At 53.4% G+C, this 20878-nt stretch overlaps 2 protein-coding genes across 2 annotated transcripts; one reads left to right on the forward strand and one right to left on the reverse strand.

Annotated features, from left to right (window-relative positions):
* Positions 1 to 308: 308 nt before the first annotated feature.
* LOC124225621 (nuclear envelope pore membrane protein POM 121C-like) lies at positions 309 to 3050 on the reverse strand. Its single transcript, XM_046638269.1, has one exon. The coding sequence runs from the start codon at positions 3048 to 3050 to the stop codon at positions 309 to 311; it is 2742 nt and encodes a 913-aa protein (XP_046494225.1).
* Positions 3051 to 16372: 13322 nt separating this feature from the next.
* LOC124252608 (tubulin alpha-3 chain) lies at positions 16373 to 20876 on the forward strand. The gene is made up of 4 exons (XM_046686286.1): positions 16373 to 16592; positions 17491 to 17639; positions 17954 to 18634; positions 20580 to 20876. Exons 1-4 carry the CDS (start codon positions 16472 to 16474, stop codon positions 20874 to 20876), a joined length of 1248 nt encoding a protein of 415 aa, XP_046542242.1. The 5' UTR covers positions 16373 to 16471.
* Positions 20877 to 20878: the final 2 nt, after the last annotated feature.

Here is a 20878-nt window from a genome sequence, read left to right on the forward strand (position 1 = left end):
GGAGAATCATGCTAAGGAACAAGAACAAGGCTTTATTAAAAGGTGTGGGGAAGGCACGAGGGTTCTGGGAGGAAGATGGGGAGAGGGGAAGTTTCAATTGTAGGTGCAAAGGAGGTGTCCTGCCTGACTAGAGGGAACGTGATCAAGTGCCCCCGTGTTCTCTCCTGAGGCCTCTGACCACAGGGACAGGGGATGAGGGGACCTAACCAAACAGCAAGGCTGCTCCTTCCGGTGCCCCCGCTGAGGTAGGGCTGCTGGAAGTGGAGGTAGGGATGGAAACACCCCTTCCTGGCCATGGTGCTGGGCCCTCAGCCGGAAGTAAGGCGTCTCTTCCTGCACAGGCCCCCAGGGATGCGGCTTGAGGAAGGGGCAGTAGTGCATCCAGACCCGGGGTTCTGCCTGGTGCTGGGTCTTGCAGTCACCATTGGGACGCTCTGGGGAGGGGGCCCCCAGGTGTTCTGGCCCAAGCTGCCCCCATAGCGGTGTGTGGTGCTTGGGGCCACACTCGTCTGTGCTCTAAGGCTGAGGGCACTGAAGGAACGGGTCAAAAATGACAGAGCAGATCTGCTGTCAAAGCCCTTAGACGCTACCAAGACCTGTAACCTGAAGGGCACGTGGCTTCTGCTGCCAAACTGTGACTGTGGCTGCCTCATCCTGGTCCCAGCATGGGTCACAGTGCTCCGCTTGTAGGTGGCAGGGGCCAAGCCCGAGGCGTGGGCTGTGCCAGAAGGGAAGACAGCTGGGGTGGCAGCAAGACCTGGCCAGGTGCTGCTATGGGTGCCCAAGATGGAAGGTGTGGGTGTTGCCACCCCAAAAACTGCCCATGTGGTGCTGTCCCCAGCAGGCTGGCCTGGTGCAGAGGTTGGGGCTCGGGGTGTGGCTGGCGCAGCCCGTGTGCCCTTCTGGAGAGAGCTTGGTAAGGTGGTGGCTCCATGCTGCTGCCCATCAGGGGCCCCTGATTTGGACTGGGCCACGGCTCCAGGGTTCGTGGGAAGTTTGGGAGTTGGGGTGCGGCCACAGAACCTCAGTGGGGACAGGCTGCTGGTGACTGAGGCCATGCTGTCCCTGGGGGACATCTGAAGGGCCAGGGCAGGTGAGGAGATGCTCCCACTGGAGCCAGCTGCAGAGCCCTCGAGCAGAGGCTGGGGAGCCGGAGTAGTGTCCATGGGGGTGACCTCAGTGTCAGCAGCTGCCCAGGGAGCCAGGCCTGTAGATATGCAGGGAGAGGGGCTGGAACTGCCAGCAGGAATGATTGGCAGGCCCGTGGAGGGAGGGGCACCAGGATCCGTGATGGGAGGGGGGCGCTGTGAGGTGGAGACAGGAGAGTCTGTGCACATGGGTGAGGTGCTCCAAGCTGCAGAGAAGGCAGAACTGGCGTCTGCTGCAGCTGACACTGCAGCCTTGGGTTTGGAGTGGCCTCCTCCTCCCCCATTGCGAGGGTGCCCCCAGGTGGACTTCAACAGGAAGCAGGGAGGGGATGCTGCCGCAGGGGCAGGGGCCCAGCAGGCAGAAGTTGGGCTTCCAATTGCAGACTCCATGCCTAGTGCAGGGCCAGGAGCAGGGAGCAGGGCGCTTGGGCACCTAGCAGGCAGTTCATCCCTGCCAGATCCTAGGGAGGAAGCAGGGGTCAGCAATGTGGACATGGGTGAGGGCAGTGAGGGTGAAGAGGTGCCTGGCAGGGGCTGTGACAGGGAGAGGAGGGGTCCTGGAGAGCTGTGCTTCCTGTGCCACAAAGGATGCCCCACAGTGGCCGCTCCAGCAGTTTGCAGGATGGTGAGTGGGCCCATGGTGTCCTGGACCTTCCTGCGTTTTCCCCACTCTGAGGTCATGCTGGGGGCCAGAGGGACAGCTGGTGGAGGAGCCGTCGCTGCAGAAGGCATGGAGACAGAACAGGAAGGCTGGGTGGTGCCATGGTCCCTGACGGCCTCGGTCTCACCCCGCAGGGCACTGTCGATGGTCCGCAGTGCTGCTTCCTTCTCCGAGGCCAGATCTTCCACGGTGACTCGAAATCCCAGCTCAAGGGCTGGTGGCAGGCTCAGAGGGGCCCCGTGCCTGCTTGGCAGCAGAGGGGTCTTTCGTTTTCGGGGCCTGGACCTGTCGGGTATGGGTGAGCAGATGCTCTGGCTTTCTGTCTGCCCCGGTGCGTCCTTCCCACGCTGCAGCTTCCTGTGGGAGAGCCCCGAGCCTGCAGAGGGAGATCCACGGCCCTCTGGGATCACTTTCTCGGAGGGCCTCTGGGGCAGCCAGGTGTGGGCTGTGGCTGGGCCCATCCTTCTCTGCACTGATGGGAACCCTCGGGTGGAGCTATATGAGCTGGTGATGGCATTTCTTCTGGGGCAGGAGCTCATGCACGAAGTCTGGGACTTATGGATTGATCTGTCCTCTGACCTCATGCTGTGGTGGGTTCCCTGCAGAGGCCCAGGCCTGGGCACGATGGAACAGAGGCCTCCCTGCAGCCCCAGCGGCCTAAATGCAGACGATGCCTCCCCAGGGTTGTCAGGGCCCCTTCCCTCATCGTCCTGCCTCTCGATGACTGGGGGGTCTTCCTCCTGCTCGGCCGTCTCTTTCCTGCTCTCTCCCGGGGTTCTCAACAGCATCTTGTCAGTGCTGCGGTCTTGAGCACACCTGGGTGTTGTGGGTGGCATCGGGGTGACTCCCTGCTCCTGGACCACGCAGGGAGTGACTTTGTCCTCAGCAGATGGTGAGCTGCAGGACTTCTCGGGGGTGAGAGCAGAGAGCATGGCCTTGTTCTGATGGCCAGGCCTGCAGATGGAGGAAAGGACCCCCAGAAAGGAGCGCAGGATCTTCCGGGTCAAGGCACCCCATCTGGGAGGTGCGATGAGAAATCGTGGGTGTGAAGTTGCTGGATTCCTGCAGGATGTCCTCCGAGTGAGTGGCGGGACATGGACAGCTGGGTGACCCCGGACAGCCAAGGGAAGTCGGCAGGTGCGGTGAAGGGGCTGGAGGCGGCGAAGCCCTCTTGGCAGGCGCTGGCCCCACGGTGCCTGGGGTGGGCGTGAGGGGCACAGCCTGCTCTGGGATCCGCCCATAGCGCAAGTGGGTGAGGTCTGTCTCTCAATGGAGAGCTGGGCTCCGAGTTCTCTCCTTCAGGTGCAAACGACACCAAAGGCGAAGTGGGCACTGTGGGGCCTGCTGCTAGGACACAGCTTTGGAACCTGTGAGGGAAGAATGGACATGTGCCAAGATTCTAGATGGAAGGGCACGTGTGCAGAGGATCCAGAAGGACCTGGGGTGGGACACACTTAACATGTGACCCAGCAAGCACGCTCCTAGGCAGCTGACCAAGGGAGATCATGACTTCTGTTCTCCAGAAACCTGGGTGCGGTGACTGTTGTCACTGCCTTTTTCAAATTTCCTCATGTGGGGCTACTGAGGTTTTCCAGTTTTCTGGAGTGAGTTTGTGAGGATTTCTAGTTGTCCTGGGAATAACGCTACGTGTACCGTTGTTTCACAGACCAACTGCAAATAACGTCTTACCAGAGAAATAGAACATAGAAGCCTTCCAGCCCTGTGGATGCTGTGCCCTCCACTCTGTCACCGTCGTCACATGGGTCACCTCCATAGGCCTTGAACGCCACCCTCTGACACTGAGGAGTCCTTTTTTATTCAGAGTCGTACATATATTAAAAAATGTAAGAGGTGAAAAATAGGCCACCACATTTATCCAGAGACAACCTTTCTGTCGCTCTTCCCTTCTTCCTCAAGTTCCCAGCTCCTCTCGTGTCATTGCACCTCAGCCTGAAGTTCTTTTCACAGAGTATTTTAAGGCCCATTGTCTGGTGATGAATTCTCCTAGTTTTCTCTCAGCTGCATCAACCGTTGTTTGGGTTTGGCTTGGTTTGGCCTTCGATCCTTAAGGCCACCTTTGCTCCCTGTCATGTCCTGGGTTGGTCTTTTCTTTCAGCATTTTAAAGATGTGATTCCATCTCTTCTACCTCTATGTTCTCTTTTTCTTTCTTTTTTCTTTCTGTGTGAGGTTGATTGGCCATGAGCTGAGATCTGAGCCATCTTCCTCTAGTTTGTCTATGGGATTCTGCCACAGCATGGCTTGATGAGTGGTGCGTAGGTCCGGGCCCAGGATCTCAACCTGTGAACCCCGATCCTCTGGCACAGAACAAGCAAACTTAACCACTATCCCTCCATGCCAGCCCCTGCCTCTATGGTTTGTGAGGAGAAGTCACAGCCCTGCCCACTGATGTTCTCTTAGCCATGACGTGTCGTTTCCCTGACTGCTTTCAAGCTTTTCCTTGGTCTTTGCTTTCTGTGAGATTGACTCTGGTCAGGGTGAGGCTTTCTGAGCTGAGTCCTGTGTTTCATGAATTTGGGAAGTTTCCCACCATCCTTTTCCTCACATCTTCTCTTCTGCACTGACCTGTTTCATTTTCCTTCAGACGCTCCCATGGCTCACAAGGTAGAAGTTTCCATGTTCCCCACATCTCTGAGGGTCTCGTGTCTTTCGTTCAATCTTTCGTTCCCTTTGTTCTTCAGATTTGCCATTTCTATTGATCAGTAAGTTTTCTGACTCTTTCCTCTGTTTTCTCCATTTTGTTACTGAGCCCATCCAGTGAATTTTTGAGTTTGGATGTTGTATGTTAAGTTCTAAAATGTCCGTTTGCTTCTTTTCCACAGTTTATCTCTGTCTGCTGAGAACGTGAGTCTTTCCAGGAGTTTCCCGAGCCTTCCCTCTGCCTCCCTGAGCGTGGGTGCAGTGGAGGCTCTGTCTGAGCAGAGTGCCTGCGGGTTATTTCAGGGCTGGGTCTGTGGAGCGTCTTTTGCCTTGAGAAGTGCTCAGCTTGTCCTCGTTCTTGGTCTGTTTGTGGTGTGATCTTGCACAGTGTCCTGGACAGTTTGCTTCTGGTGTCGTGAGACTCTGCTTCCCAGTGCAATGCTCTGGAGCTGGTTCATTGTTCTCCCTCTGTTGGCTGATGGAGCATCGATAGAGGGAAGGTCTAGCTGCGTGTGGTACTTGCCTCTGCGGGCAGTTGTTCCCGCCTCAGGCCGTTGTCACGGCATCGCTGTGCCGCTGTGTCACACGGATACATCCCACTCACGGGTGGATCCGGGCAGTGAGTGGGGCTCGTTTCTGCAGGCCTTTGCTCTGCCTCTGTGGTCTGTGCTGTGCCTGGGGCTCAGCATGAGCCCAGGACTCGTGTTGGCTCACCCGCAGAGGCAAATAGTCCCTTCTCCAGCTCTGTCTTGCTCAGGATCCACCCACATCTTCAGGCTCTATGGCGCCTCTGACAAGGTCTTCTGAGTGTTTGCACCCTGTAATGTCATGCAGATCCACGTGATTTGGTTGACCTACCTGGTGAAACAGCCAGAGAAGAGAAAGAAGAAAAGAATGGGGATTCCCGTGGCCTGCCCCGTGGCCTAATGGCGAAGTTCCACGTGGTCTGCCTTGGTGGCCTGGGTTCAGATCCTGGGCACAGACCAGCACTACTCATCAGTGGCCATGCTATGGCAGGGACCCACATACAAAAAGGAGGAAGACTGGCACAGATAAGATTGGCATAGAAGTTAGCTCAGGGCGAATATTCTTCAGCAAAAAAACACCAGGTTTCCCTGACACTCTTCAGACCCAGGAGTCTCTGTCCCTGCTCTCTTGTCCAGAGACAAAGGGAAGTTCTCGGGGCTTTTGGTGCCTCTGCCATCGCTGAGGCCGCAGGGCAGACTCTGTCACTGGGGAGAGAAAAACAAAACGAGTGGGGGTGACCCCTCCCTCCTGACTCACAAGGCCCCCGTTCCCACTACTTGGGTTAGAAATAAGGGGCTGGTCCCAGAGATTTCACTGTCAGTGGCTGCTGGGTGCCCCCTGCCCTACTGAGCTGGGACACAGAGGAGGGAACAGCCACATCATCACCCCATTTCAGGAGTCCTGTCCCCACCTGCCTGGTAGAGTTCACGTCTCAGCGTTTTCAAGCACGTGCTTTCTGTCCTCTGTGCACAGTCTCATTTGTCATCTGAGAGATGGAGGATGTGTGGGGCCTACTCCATCTTGGCCCAACCTGAAGTCTACTGTCACTTTAAAATAAGTGCCTTCACATTGTTGCATATGGCAAGATACCCTTCTCTTTTCAGCCCAAATAATGTTCTGTGGTACGAATATTCCACGTATTCCTTCTCCGGTTACCTTTTGGTGGACAGTAAGTTGCTTCTGTGTCTTGGCTGCAGTGAATAGTGCTGCCGTCACACGGCGCTGCAGAGGTCTCTTGGAGATCTTCCTTTCGACTCTTTTGGATACGTACCCACAAGTGGGATGGCTGGACCGTGCTAAGTGAAATAGACCAGTCGCAGAAGGACAACATTGTGTGATTCCACTTAGACGAGGGCTCTAAAATAGTTAAGTCACTATGTTTGATAACACTGCATTGTGTAACTGAAATTCACTACAAGAGTAGAACTTCCATGTTCTCACCAAAAAAAAACAATATGTGAGGTGATGGATGTGTTAATTGACTGGATGGGGGAATCCTCACACAGTCTGTCACGTCATCAGGTTGTACATTGCTGACAGTTTTATTTGTCAGTTATACCCCAATATAGCTGAGAAAAAGGACCCCCTAGAAAAGCAAGAAGAAGAAAAAATGTCAAGTTCATGTAAACAGAGAGTGGAACGGTGATTGCCAGGGGCTGGGGAGGGGATGGGTAACTGCTGTTCAACAGGCAGAAAGCAGGTGGCAGCTGTGTGAGACGGGTGAGTTCTAGAGAGCTGCCCACAGCACTGTGCCTGTAGTTCACGGGGCTGCGTTGTGCACTCAAATGTTTGCTAAGAAGGGCAGCTATGTGTTAAGGGCTCTCACCACAGTAAAATAATTACACGATGTCTGGTGATCACAAGATGCTCAGCGTATATAACTGAAGTTGTGCAGCAATATCGAACTGTAGAAGTAGGTAATTTCCAGGAAATAAGAAGTAGAATTGGTTGACAATGAAAGAACTGATATCTCACTAAATGTGTGCTCTGAAAAAGATGTACAGTATTCATAAATGCACGTGAAAGAAAATGTTTCCTAGTCATTTCTATTTCATATGATCATAGTGCAGTACACTGTGCCAGTGCTTGTCTGTGAACAGTAAGGTTACTTGGTTTGGGGTTTTCTATATTCTCCTACGTTTTTGTGACTGAAGGCATGAGTTGGGTAATTTAAAAAGTGCTGAAGCAGTTTTAGCTTTTGATCTGCCACAAATTCCTCCTTAACCTTTGGCACTGGATTCTTTGACCCGAGGAAACAGAATAGTAGCTAAAGAAAGAGTATGAGTGTCAGATGGTGGCAGAGATTACAGACTGCAGGAGATGTCCTTGCCAGCGTTACTGCTGGTCCTAGAAGACTCTCATGGGCTCTGTGACCCTGGGCAGTCACTGCACCTCTCTGAGCCTCTCTCTCCCACGTGAGACTAGTAATCCAGGAGAGCCAGAAGCCCAAGGAGCTAGTGTCAGATTGACGCAGGCCCAGATGTTGTCCTGACATGTGGCCCAGGGCTGTGGAGGATGCCATGGTTACACCCTGGCACAGAGCCCTCCACATCCCTGGCATCCTGAGCACTGGCGACTTGGCGACAGTGGAGGCCGTGCCCTTAGCCGAGACAGAGGAGATGGAGCAGAACATGGGAGATGTGCTTCTGAGCCCACAGGACCTGGACACCCAGCACCCAGACGGCCCGCAAGGGCAGGACACTCCTCCTCCACGAGCACTTGGGGCCCGGGCACTCGGGAGTCCTGGGTCCTGATGAGGGCACCTCACTGACCTCCCCTGCTGGAGACTCCTCACACACAACTCACCTTCCTGGCTTCTCTGCCAACCTTGTCCCACTTTTAAATCTCTCTCTTTCGAACATCATGATGACACTTTGTCAGTTTCCTTCTCCTCTGCCTGGGCCTGCTCTGCACAGCCCCCGTCTCTGATTCCAAGAGTCCAAGAGTGGACGAGACAGAGACATCATCTGGTCAGTCCTCCTCACTTTCCAGAAGGTGAGTGGAGACCAGAGTATTTACCAGGTTCTTGGACACCATGGTGACAACATTAACTCCAGTAGCTGTAACATGTAAAGCACTCAGTGTGTGCCAGGCTCTTTACACAGATCAGCTCCTGAAACTCCACCGGCCCCTGTGATGTCAGTTCCCATCCTCCACACAAGGAAATCGATTCTCAGAGAGGTAATGTGACCTGCTCAGAGTCACACAGCAAAGAAGATGATAGGCTGTTGTTTGACCACGCTTTTGTCGAAGTCAAGATGCCAGAGATGTCGTGTGGTCCTGCTGCCCAGGCAATTGCTGTTTATTATGCTCCTACTGTGTGCTGGGCTCTGGGTGAGCCTAGGAGATACAGTGATGATAAGACAGGCCCATTTAGTGGGCGGTTTCTCGTCTGTCCTCCCCTGGGAACCTTGAGAGCGGTGCCCACAGTCCCAAGCCAGGCCCTGAGCTTGGCACAAGGCTGGGCCCCGGTTAATGCTGAATAAACAAAGGAACAGCTGCAGTTTGTACAACAAACACTGCCGATGAGTGCAACTAACATCCCTGTCTCTTGGAAATTAAGCCCAAAACAAGTTTTGTTACCAAACCGAACATGGTCCCTCTTAGGAGGGACTGACCAGAAGTAGTTTCATAGAGTCCAGTTTTATTTGCAGCATGCAGCAAAGAAAAAGGTGGAGAGCAGAGGGAATAATTTCACAAAGCGATGGCCCCCCGAGCACAGGGAGGTGGGTGTCTTCGCTGGGGTGGGGAATAAATATTCAAAGGGGAAGTTTCATCATCGCACGGAGAGGCGGGCAGAAGCTGGCACATGCATGGTTTGAAATCATGGTTCTACATACATCACGTGACCTGAAAACAGCTCCTTCACCAGTCCCAGAGGAGGGGAATTGACCAGGTTAATGAGGGAAGGTTACTTTGGTACAACTCTCCACCTGTCTGTGCCGGTGCCAGTCTGGTGGGTGTGGGCTGGGCTGGTCTGGGCTGGTTCAGAGCAGCTGGGGCCAGGGCAGCTGTCGCTTAGGCCTTCTTCCTGGAAGATACTGAAAGCCAGTAAGCTCATGGCCTGCAGTGTTAGATCAAGGAACCCCTGCCCCTGGCCAGAAGACAGGAGGATCAGGTCAGACACAAATGTCAGAGTCCAGGCAGGACAAGAGAAGTGGGTTAGGGTCCCTGTCTGGTGACAGTTTGACCATCCTTTTCCAGAAATGATGCTGGGTCAGCATTTATATGGAAATCTTTAACCCGACCTCAAAATCTATCCAAAAATCAGCTCCAGGTTGATTGTGGATCTAATTGTGCTTGGTAGAACAATAAACATTGAGAGGAAACAAAGGGGAGAGTTTCCTGACATTGGGGAGGGCAGAGGTGACGTGACTAGGGTAGAGCGGAGCTGACCATGGGGAAAATTGACTCCTTTGGAATGAGGATCCTCTGTTCACCAGCAGACACCAGCAAGAGCAGGAAACATAAGCCCCAAAGTGGCAAAGGCTCTCTGCAACCCACACATCCAATGCAGGACTCGTATCTACAAAGAAAACAAGAGAAAATGGGCAAAAGACCTGAACGGATACTTCCCCGAAGAGGCCCTACATTGCGAAGACTCAGATGGAAAGGTGCTCAACCTCATTAGTCTTCAGGGAAACACAATTTGAGAGCCACCCAGTCAGCAGCACGACTACAGTGAGAAGTGTCGGTGTCGAGTGTTGTGAGGACGTGGATGAACCGGAACTCTCTGCAGTGCTGATGGTCGGTAAGTAGACACAACACTGGGGAAGACTGTGTTATTAATGTCTTAAAAGTTAATATACTCCTCCCCTTGGCTGCCACAGTTTCCCCTCTGTCTACTCTCAACGCAGATGTGTACTTACATCCACACAAAATACACACGAACTGGAATGTTCTTAGCACCCAGAAGACTGCTTATCCCACTCATGACACAGAGAATGCATTGACTCAATGCTGCAGGGCACAGTTCAGGCAGAATCTCCAGTTCAGCTCAGTAGCGTGGCCTGGGGCGTGTTCTCATGAAAGGCTAAACAGAGCAAGATGCAGGGAACCCTGACTGACACACAAACCTGGTCCTGAGACGACGGTGACCGACTGTCCCAGTTTGCCCAGGATGGAGGAGCTTCCCCTGACTTGGGACTTTCGGTGCTGAAGTCCTGGGCAAACCAGGACAACAGGTGGTCTCCCTACTTGAGCTGGTGCAGGCTGGTCAGACCCTTGCAGCTGGATGGAGCTGCCCACAACTCCCAGAAGGACTGATTCTTTTCCATTCTGGATGATCTTTCTGCTGCCAGGACCCTGAATTATCTGACCTGCTTCAAATGTTGGTCCCAGTCGATGTGACTGTCTGGTTGGCACCACCAATGGCCTCCTCCTCTGTCTCCCCCACCCACTCCGGCCCTCTGGCCTCTTTCCCACACTGCAGCCAAGGGGATCTTGAAAAATGCAGATGCACTGTCAACATCTTCTCCTCCAGTGCCTGCGCTGAAAACCCTTCAGTGACTCCCCAGTGGTCCATTTTCCAGTCCACTGGATCTTGGTCTTCAGGACACAGGCCCTAGGTCTTGGAATTTGGGGTCTGGAGATGGGGGCTGGGGGGAGACATAGGATAGCAAAACATTGTTAACTTTGGTTATTAAGGACGAGAAAAAAGACAACACACACACATTCACTGCCTGCTTCATTTCATAAAGGAAGAGCATCTTAGCACCTCAAGAGCAGGAAGGACGTGACTTCAGAAATAGAAGGCCATCGCCCTTCCCTGGCAGGGACAGCTGGTGTCCTTACACTGATATTTTCACTACCCAGAACTTCTGCCACTGGTTATGGATTTGAGTCTTGTCTCCATGACTTCCTAGCTGTGTGACTTTGGGCAAGCAGCTTCACCTCTCTGTGCCTCCCTGGCTTCTTCTTGGGGTCATTGTGAGGATGAAATGATGGAACCCATGTGAAGCCCTTCACAGAGTCCATAACCTACAGGGGCTGATGGAGGGGGAGCCTCACCCTCATTCACTGCACAGCACCGCCCCCTCGTGGCTCTGTGCCTGGTGCACCGACAAGAGCCCTCTCGGTAGCAGCAATGAGGCCTCCCCAGGCAGGAGTCGGGGCCTGGTGATGATCTGCTTGCAGAGTCGGCCCACTGGCAGGGCCAGGGAGGCGAGCTCAGGGAGCCAGGAAAACCACGAGACAGAGAGAGGAGACTGTGCGAGCCATGCAAGTGTGGCTGACTGTCTGCACATGCAGGGCATGCACACCATGGATCTGCACACCTGGGTCTGGTCCGTGTGACCCTGGGCTGTGTGTGCTACCTGAGGCCACGCTGTACTGCGGTCTTCCACTGGCCACCTGCTGGCCAGGTCACCCAACAGCTCTGGTCTGCCTGGCAGGGACCTGGAAGGACAGGGCCACCACTCTGGGCGCCTCTGCCCAGGACCAGTGACTCAGAGCTCTGGGCAGGCTGATAGAGAGGATCCGAGAGGCCCGGAGGCCCCCCCACCTCCCACCTGGATTGTACCCCCGACATCCTAGCCAAGCAGGCAGGCCCCGCTGTCACACCTGGGGATATGAGCCCCCACCAGGGGCTTGTGCAGCCGCTGGTATGGGAAGCGCACACTAGCGGGCTGGGACCAGCACCCAGGCATCCCTGGTGATGCCACCAGGAGTCCTGCCTCCACATTTGGCTCAGGACCTTCTCCCAGCCCCGCAGCCCTTCACGTTCTTGAGGTTTTGGGGGCCTCTTTAAGAAAACAATGCACAATTACAAATGAAAGATTAGGTACCAAAGGGAATCTCTGCTCAGAATGAGAACGCGAACAAAACAAACAAGTTCGACAAGCTGATGAATACCACTCCAAATCACAAAAGCCAGAAAAAATTCCCTCCCTGGTCCGAAGCCTGTGGTTAAACGGCCGCTGTGCCAAGGTCAGACGGCCCCTGGTAAGAGAAGCAGCGTGCGTTACCCAGGCTGCTGCACATCCCCTCTGTGCAGTGTGGGGAGTGAGATATTTTAAGCGTCGAAAGAAAACACCCCGCCAACCTAGAATTCTGTATCCATCATATTTCTCCTCAAAAGTGAAGGAGAAATACAGACTTTCTAAGGTAAAAAAAAAAAAAAAAAATTGAATGTGTCTCCATCAGACCTGCCTTGCAAGTCATGTTAAAAGAAGTTCTTCAGAAAAGGAAAATGATATAGGTCAGAAACTTAGATCCATGCGAGTAAGCGTATTTCTTGAGATGAAGGTCAAGATGACAGCAGTAAAGCTCGGTGCAAAAGTTTCATTCCTTCTGGGTAGAGACGTGGTGTACCTGCATAAGCCCCATTTCCTTAATGGCCTCCCAGCTCCATTTTAGAAGCCCTGACACGTGTTACTCCATTTTGTTATTGCTATCCACAGAGAAAATACATTTCTCTTGTTTAAGGCGCCCGGTCTGTGGTATGTTGTGATGGCAGCCCAAGGTGACTGAGACAGAAGGATCCACTCTCCCAGGGAGAGAAGCAGGGACGGTTTCTCCTGGTTTCCCTGGCTCTCCTGTGACCTCCTCCCATCCCCCTCCTTCCTACTGCCAAAGCCGTGTTTCTAAGGGCAGAGCTGATGGCACTGATCAGAGCCTCCCCTAGACCTTTCCGGTGTGTCTCACTGCAGGGGTTGGGTCCCCATCTCCTCTGAGGAGAAGTTAAGGGTCTGCTTGAACATCCGCTAGGGAGTCGCCAGAACCAGGTGTTGCGTTCTGATGCTGAGCAGGATCTGCCTGGACTCCTCCTCCGCAGCTTTTCCCAGAAGGATCTACACATTGGATCCTAAAGAAAGTTCAGTCCACCTTTACGGAATGGAGGAATCTGGTGATTGTTCCAAAGTCCTCCAAAAGGGACACTGTGCCCACACCCAGCTCTTGGGGGTGAGAGGGCTGCCTTTAATGAGGAATCCCACTCCTCCTTAAAGAAGTAACCAAATCCCACCCGGTTTGGGGCGCTGGATGGGAATGGCTCTTTTGCACCAGGAAGGGGACAGACAAGAAACAGGACGACGACTTTGGGTAGATGACGGGCAGGCATGTTTGCAGAGACCCGAATAAGGAGCCAGGAGGCGAGCGGGTCTGCGGTGCCGGGCGAAGGGGCAGCAGCACACGGGTGTGGGCTTTACACGTACTGTAAGGTCCTGTGCCCCACCCAGGGGGCGCTGTGGCCGCTCCGACGTAACGTCAGAGGACACCCCGCAACGCCTGGCCCTCGCTCCGCCTTCCGCGACGTCCAACCTTCCCGCCAAAGCCACATCCAATGAGAAAGCACCATACACCGCGCGTCGAGCAACGGCCAATGGAGAGCAGGATTCCTGGCGTCGGCCCTCCCCCTTGTGCTGGGGACCAATGGCAGTGAGGCAGCGCAGGTGTCTCTGGGGAGCGCGCGCAGCCACAGCCGTTGCGGTGGAGGAACGGTTGGGTGGAGGAGCGGTTGAGGTCCAGCAGCAGTTGAGGTCGAGGAGCGGCGTCGGGTGGTGAGGAGCTCACCATGGTGAGGCCCGGGCCGGGATGGGCATTGTGGGCTGCACGCGTTGGCAGGACCCCGGGCATTGTTGCCCCGCGGAAGCCCAGGCGGGAGGGCGGACGTGGGGCGGCGAGGGGCAGGCCCGAGACGGTGGGGGACCTGGGGCCCCACAGGGCTTCGGCGGCAACGGGTGGCCGAACAGGGCGCGGGAGGCCCGGCCTGCGGGGGAGCAGAGCGCCGGCGCGGGGGCCTGTGAGGCCTGGGGCCCGGGAGGGCTCCTCCTCTGGGGGGCGGCCGGGGCGATGGCACCCGGCATGTGGGTGTCCAGAGAAGGGGTCGCGGGTGCGGGGGCTCCGGAAATCGCGTCGTCAGGAGCCAGGGCGGCAGTGGGTCGTTGCCTGGCATGGACTCGGGCTCCGAGAGGACCAACGGCGTGGGGGTCCCGAAGGCTGGGGGGCGGCTCTCAGGACCTCCTTCCACGACGGAACGTTCTCGAGGACCCCAGGGCCTGTGTTTATGGGGTCGTGTCTGTCGGTGTTGGTCACGTTAAAGATTCAGACCGAGACGCTTCCCAAATACTCACTTTGAACCAGCGTGTTACGTAAGTGAAACGTGGAAGTCTGACTGGCCGCGGCCCTCAGTCCTTGGAGCGCGGAAAAGCAGCTGGTTTAGCCTGCGGCTCCCACCCGCAACAGCCCCAGGGCTTCCCTAGACGGCTGCATTTCCTCCTGTACGGAGGTGTTTCGTCTGTGCTTTCCACTTTGTCCCAGCTCTCAGGGTATAGATTTAATACAGTTAATGACCGTTTTTTTGCCTCATCAAGGATATTCTTAAGTGAAACTTGTTTTCTTTTTACACCGAGTGCATAAGGGTGAAGAATCCAGTGACCACTGGTATAGACTGGTGCCACTCCCTTGATTTGGGCTCAGGTGCCAACAGTTGTGTGCGCCTTTGATTGTGCACTGTCAGTGCAAATGTCAGCACAGTGAAGGGACTAGGAACCTCCTGATCCTGCTGGGAAATGCTTGTGCCTCCACCCACCCTGGAGAGGTCTGCGGACCCCCAGCGCCTGGGAACTCCACCGTGGTCACTGAGCCCCGGTGCTGGGTGGGGGCTCGGGAGAAACAAGGGATGTTCCCAAGAGGGAGCACAACTTCACTGTAAAGTAAAGGAAGGAGGAAAGCACAAGGGTCTCTTTGCACATTGGGTGGCAGGAAGGTGAACCTTCTGGGTAGGAAGGGAACAAGGTCATCTTCGAAGAATATGAAAAGAAGAGTCAGTCTGGAGTTTGCAAAGAACAGAGGAAGTTTCAAATGACTTTTTTCAGAGAGGAGATACAGCTGACTAAAGAAATGTGAACTTTAATGATCCAGGGAGATTGGTGATGAATTTATAGTTAAGGCTTTCTGTGGGAAGCTAGAAATGATTTTCCTGATGGCTTTGATTAGTATCTTGGTTAGATAATCAGATGGAAGTGGCCTTGCAGACCACTTAGCTCCCCAGCCCTCATTTTGTAAATGAAGAAATTGGGGGATTTCTTCAGGTCACAGAGCTGACGCTGATCATACTGGCCTGAGGGAGTCGAATGCCACATCAGGCCTCCTGGGAAACACATCCTGTGAAATACAGGGTGTCCGGATTTCAGTAAGGCAAAATGAGTAAGATGGGTTTGAAAATGGTGTGGTTGGGTGGATTCCAAAGCACTTCTCAGAGTGTTGATGAATTTTCCCTCTGGAGGAGTGAGCTTGTCATTGGAGAAGTTCTTTCTGGAACTGAATGCCTCCTCCTGGCATGCTGTGAGGCGACTGCTGCATTATGTTGATCTTTGATGCCCTGATGACTGAGATTTGGTACTTGTATAATAGACAACGGGACTTCAAGTTCTTGGAATTGTGCATTAGAATTTAGGGTGGGTGGGACATCTCAACTTTCATTTGATTTCCTCTCTGTAAGGATGATGTGTCTACAATTGAACAAGTGATTAGTGTCTGTACGCTTAGGTTCCCAGCAGGAAAGAGATGGTACGTTCAGAACAGGTACTTTGAGGAGACTTTAAAAAGGTACTATTTCTAAAGGAATGGGCAGAATTTGAGGAAATCACCAAAGAGAGTGCAGTATCCCAGCATTTGTGTTGTCGGGGAGCCATTACCTCCTAGGCTTTATGGAGTGAGGGGAGGGAGTGGTCACTAGAAGTTGACAGGGTCACTTTATGAGAAGCACTGACTGCTGAGAGTTGTGGCCTTGATAAGCAGCCTCCAGCAACCCATGGCACTCGGGCAGGGAGGGAACGCCCTGCCCACACTTTGTTCTAACCTCCTAGTCTCTTGCTGCTGCCTGCCACTGGCTAAAGCAACCAGAAGCCCTTTGATGCAGTCCACGTGGGTCAGCCTCCAGGAGCCCAGAGCTGGATGGAAAACAATGGAGGGTGGACCTAGAGGGCAGTGGAGAGACACACACACACACACACAGTGACCACTGGTGTTTTGTCCAGTCACCTGTGTCCTAGTCCACTTTTCCTTCCCTGACTCTATCACCGTTTACCTTATTCCTTGGTCAGGACTCAATCAAAAACTGCTATATTCTTCAGAGAATTACATGACTAGCCATAATGTGGAGTTTACTGTTGACATTACACAGCTTCCAAGTTTTCAAATAACCTAGTTTTTGCATAGTAGCAAACACTTAGGTTCTGGTGCTAACTCTGGTGCTTAGTAGCTAGGGTGGGTTAGAGCATGTCACTTTCCCCAAAATGGTCACATAAGCCTTGTGGGAAATAAGCTTTGAGAAAGCTGTAGACACTCTGAAGCACATACGTATGTTCTGCGTGCCACAGAATGACAATTCGCTTGAAGACCAGAGTCTCAGGTTTATGTTCTGGTTTCCAGCGCGAGTGCATCTCTATCCACGTGGGGCAGGCAGGGGTCCAGATCGGCAATGCCTGCTGGGAATTGTACTGCCTTGAACATGGAATTCAGCCTGATGGTCAAATGCCAAGTGACAAAACCATCGGCGGTGGGGATGACTCATTCAACACGTTCTTCAGTGAGACTGGGGCTGGCAAACATGTGCCCAGAGCAGTGTTTGTGGACCTGGAGCCCACTGTAGTCGGTAGGTACTCGGGCACGTAGGGTGGCTGTTCTCGGAGGGTGGGAGAGTCTTGCTAAAGCCCCACATGTGCTCCTTTGAATCCCTCTGCAGAAAGGACAGACATACAAATGTATGCCTGTGGCCACATTAGGTGAGAAACGAGAAGGTTAGTGCTTGAAATGTCCACAGGACTCAGCCTTCTAATTTAGAAAAACCTTCTGTAAGGTTGACCAGCAGGAAGATGGCTGGTGATAGATTCACTGGTGGCCACCTCAGCCCTGGTCAGGTGGTTGTGTAGACACCGTCTGCAGGGTGCCCGGGCACTGGTCCCTCCTTAATGCTGTACATTCTCTCAGGCTGGTGCACGAGTTTTTACCTGCATCTTAGACATAGAAAGGTAATATAGAACATTCGTTAGGTTCCTCCAAAGTGGAAGTTTGAGGTAGTTTCCAAGGAACTCTACAAAAAGAGCACCTTTCAGTGGCCACCCAGGGTATGACAGAATGTCACCCTAAAGTCTGTGACATCCAGGCCACAAGGATGCCCTGATGGGACTGCCCAGCAGAAGTCATGCTGGGAACTGTCTAGTATGTAAGCAATGTTTAAATTATCCCCTTGGCCGTAGCTACGAGTATGGAAGAAATATGCACATGTAGCATTGTCTGTGTGCAGGTGTAAGAGCTCTACTTCCTTCTTTGGGCACTGGTCACACTGGCATTTGTAGCGCGAGTTGACTCTTCTCTCCTAGAGCCATAGGTTGCAATTGTGGTCTGTGTATTACATTTCCTATGAGACACTGATGCTGTTGACCTACAAGGAACAGCATGTGCATGGTAAAATGGAACGATCCCGATTCTGTCAACCCTGGAGAGTTAACAATAGGCTTTAAAGACTTGTGGCACCTGTGTCTTCTTTGTAGATGAAGTGCGCACAGGGACCTATAGGCAGCTATTCCACCCAGAGCAGCTGATCACCGGGAAGGAAGATGCAGCCAATAATTATGCCAGAGGCCATTACACCATCGGCAAGGAGATTGTCGACCTGGTCCTGGACCGGATCCGCAAACTGGTAAGAAGAGTACTGAGAAGGCTTCCTGATGACATTGTCCTGGATGGGCGGGTAGGCCTTGGACTGCAACCAGGAGGGCATTTTGGTAAAACCAAGGCCAGAATCATAAGTCCACACTCTTACTCTCCAGTGTGACTGCGGTGCATCCATACATCTTTAATGTCTGCTCTGCTTTGCCTCTAAGTGTAATGCATTTTCGCTGTGGAGGATGTGAATGGTATAATCTCGCAGAGGAAGAGAAGTGACTGTGGCTGGTTGGAGGTTGGTGGCGTGGCTTCTGCAGGTCTTGGTTCATGTTCTCTACTTTCTCTCAGGCAGATCTGTGCACGGGGCTGCAGGGCTTCCTCATCTTCCACAGCTTCGGAGGCGGCACCGGCTCTGGGTTTGCATCTCTGCTCATGGAGCGCCTCTCGGTGGACTATGGCAAGAAGTCCAAGCTTGAATTTGCCATTTACCCAGCCCCCCAGGTTTCCACGGCTGTAGTGGAGCCCTACAACTCCATCCTGACCACCCACACAACCCTGGAACATTCTGATTGTGCCTTCATGGTGGACAACGAAGCCATCTATGACATATGTCGGCGCAATCTAGATATCGAGCGGCCCACGTACACCAACCTCAATCGCCTGATCGGACAGATTGTGTCCTCCATCACGGCCTCCCTGCGATTCGATGGGGCCCTGAATGTGGACTTGACAGAATTCCAGACCAACCTGGTCCCGTACCCCCGCATCCACTTCCCCCTGGCCACCTATGCCCCAGTCATCTCAGCCGAGAAGGCCTACCACGAGCAGCTGTCTGTGGCTGAGATCACCAATGCTTGCTTTGAGCCAGCCAACCAGATGGTCAAGTGTGACCCTCGCCATGGCAAGTACATGGCCTGCTGCATGTTGTACAGGGGCGATGTGGTTCCAAAAGACGTCAACGCAGCCATCGCCACCATTAAGACCAAGCGCACCATCCAATTTGTGGATTGGTGCCCAACTGGATTTAAGGTAGGACTGGGTGATATGGAGTGCATTTACCTGTTAGCAAGCAGCAAACCCTGCCATAGAACGCTGCCCCTTTGCACAGAATTCCCCTGTTCCTGCAGCTCGGCTCTTGGCCATAACTTATGGAACCAGAGTGATCATTTATTCAGTGGCATCTTTTGAACTTCCTTCCTGAGTCATCACACTATAGATCTGTGGTGAGACTATTTTTTTTTAACAGAATAAGACATTTTTTGAAGGATTTTTTTTTTTCTTTTTTTGAGGAAGGTTAGCCCTGAGCTAACATCTGCTGGCACTCCTCCTCTTTTTGCTGAGGAAGACAGCCCTGAGCTAACATCCATGCCCATCTTCCTTTACTTTATATGTGGGATGCCTACCACAGCATGGCGTGACGAGTGGTGCCATGTCCACACCCGGGACCTGAACTGGTGAACCCCAGGCCACCAAAGTGGAAAGTGCACACTTAACTTCTGCACCACTGGTCCAGCCCCCGTGAAGGATTTTTGTTCCCTTTCTTGGGTGGTAGAATTAGTGTGGGAAATGTAGGTTGGACTGAGAAATGTAGGCATTTTCAGAGCATTTTGGTAATTCATGTGGATATTTGAAATTGGGAAATTACTATCAACTGATTGCTGTCACTAAATTTTACTTCATTCTATAAGTGAGTAGAAACTCATTTTAATGTGAGTTTAGGACAATTTAAATGTCCAGTGCAATGTTGGATTTAAAGAAAAACTATCATGAATCTTTGTGAAGAAAATGGCAACATCTTTATTTCTCTCTTGGTAAGCCTGGAAATCCTGGCCTGAGTCTACCCCAGACCAGTTTGTCCCCACCCTCCACTGGATACAGGATAGAAGCCCTGCTGTTGCTCTCCAGCTTTGTCCAGTCCTTGATCACTGAACTCTGTGGACTGTTTCCCTCGGGACTGTGCTTCCCTGAGCCTTTCCATGCCCCCTCTGCTAGCTCAGACCCTCCCTGCTTCTGCTGGGCCTGCTGCAGGGGGTTCTGAACTGGGCCTTCCTCCTCTGGTTCTCCTCCTCTAGTTCAGGGTCAGCATGGTGGGTGGACCGCCACCCGGTTCTGTAAATAAGTTTTCTGTGAACACAGCCACACCTGCTCATTGGCGTACTGTGGCTGCTTTTGCTGCAAAGACGGAACTGGGGAGCTATAACAGAGACTGTGTGGCCCACCCAGCCTAGAATATGTAGTGTCTCACCCTTACAGACAATGTTTGCTGACCCGAGCTCCAGCTGACCCTGTGTGCTGCTGCCAAAACCTCTGGTCACGTTGTCCCTTGGATCTGAAACTTGGAATGCCTCCCCTTTGGTCCCAGCCCTAGAGCGTCACCCCCTTCCTCCTCCTCAGCACACACATAGACCACCTCCTGGTGCAGTGGGTGCAGCAGTCCTGGGACCTCTGACAGTGTCCCTGTCCGCCTGCTCTGCATGGGCTGGCTCGTTTGGTGGGCAAGAAGAGGGTACGATCTTCCCTCGTGTTACAGCCACAGCTGTGTACTCTGAATCTGTCTCGGGGGAAAAGGTTTCAGCCACAGAAATTAATCCCCATCTTGTTGACACCTGTGGAGAAAATAGCATATGCAGAGTCCAGAGCAGTGTCCCTTTTCAGAAGGAAGACAGTCCTGTCACCTGGGCACCTATCACATGTCACAGTTGCTGGGACACAGCCCTTCAGGCAGCTTGGGACCCAGCCAGGGTGGCCGACGCTGGGGCTCCTCTTTCCTGGTTTTCCTTGTCTGGACCCAGCACCCTGCTCTCCTGGCAGCTTGCCTGGCACCAAGAAGGGCTCAGAGGCTGCAGGGTGAACCAAGCCTTCTCCCAGGTTGCCAGAGGGGAAACAAAGTGTGTCTTCTGTTTGCACGATAGCAGCCACCATTTCTGGGTTTGACGGAAGCTTCACAGAATACTTTCTTCCCCTTCTCTGGCAGGTGGGCATCAACTACCAGCCCCCCACCGTCGTCCCTGGGGGAGACCTGGCCAAGGTGCAGCGGGCTGTGTGCATGCTGAGTAACACCACTGCCATCGCCGAGGCCTGGGCCCGCCTAGACCATAAGTTTGATCTCATGTACGCAAAGCGAGCCTTTGTGCACTGGTATGTGGGAGAAGGCATGGAGGAAGGAGAGTTCTCTGAGGCCCGGGAGGACCTGGCAGCGCTGGAGAAAGACTATGAAGAGGTGGGCGTGGATTCTGTGGAAGCAGAGGCTGAAGAAGGGGAAGAATACTGAGT

The sequence above is a fragment of the Equus quagga genome, chromosome 14, assembly GCF_021613505.1.
Source record: "Equus quagga isolate Etosha38 chromosome 14, UCLA_HA_Equagga_1.0, whole genome shotgun sequence".
NCBI lineage: Eukaryota > Metazoa > Chordata > Mammalia > Perissodactyla > Equidae > Equus > Equus quagga.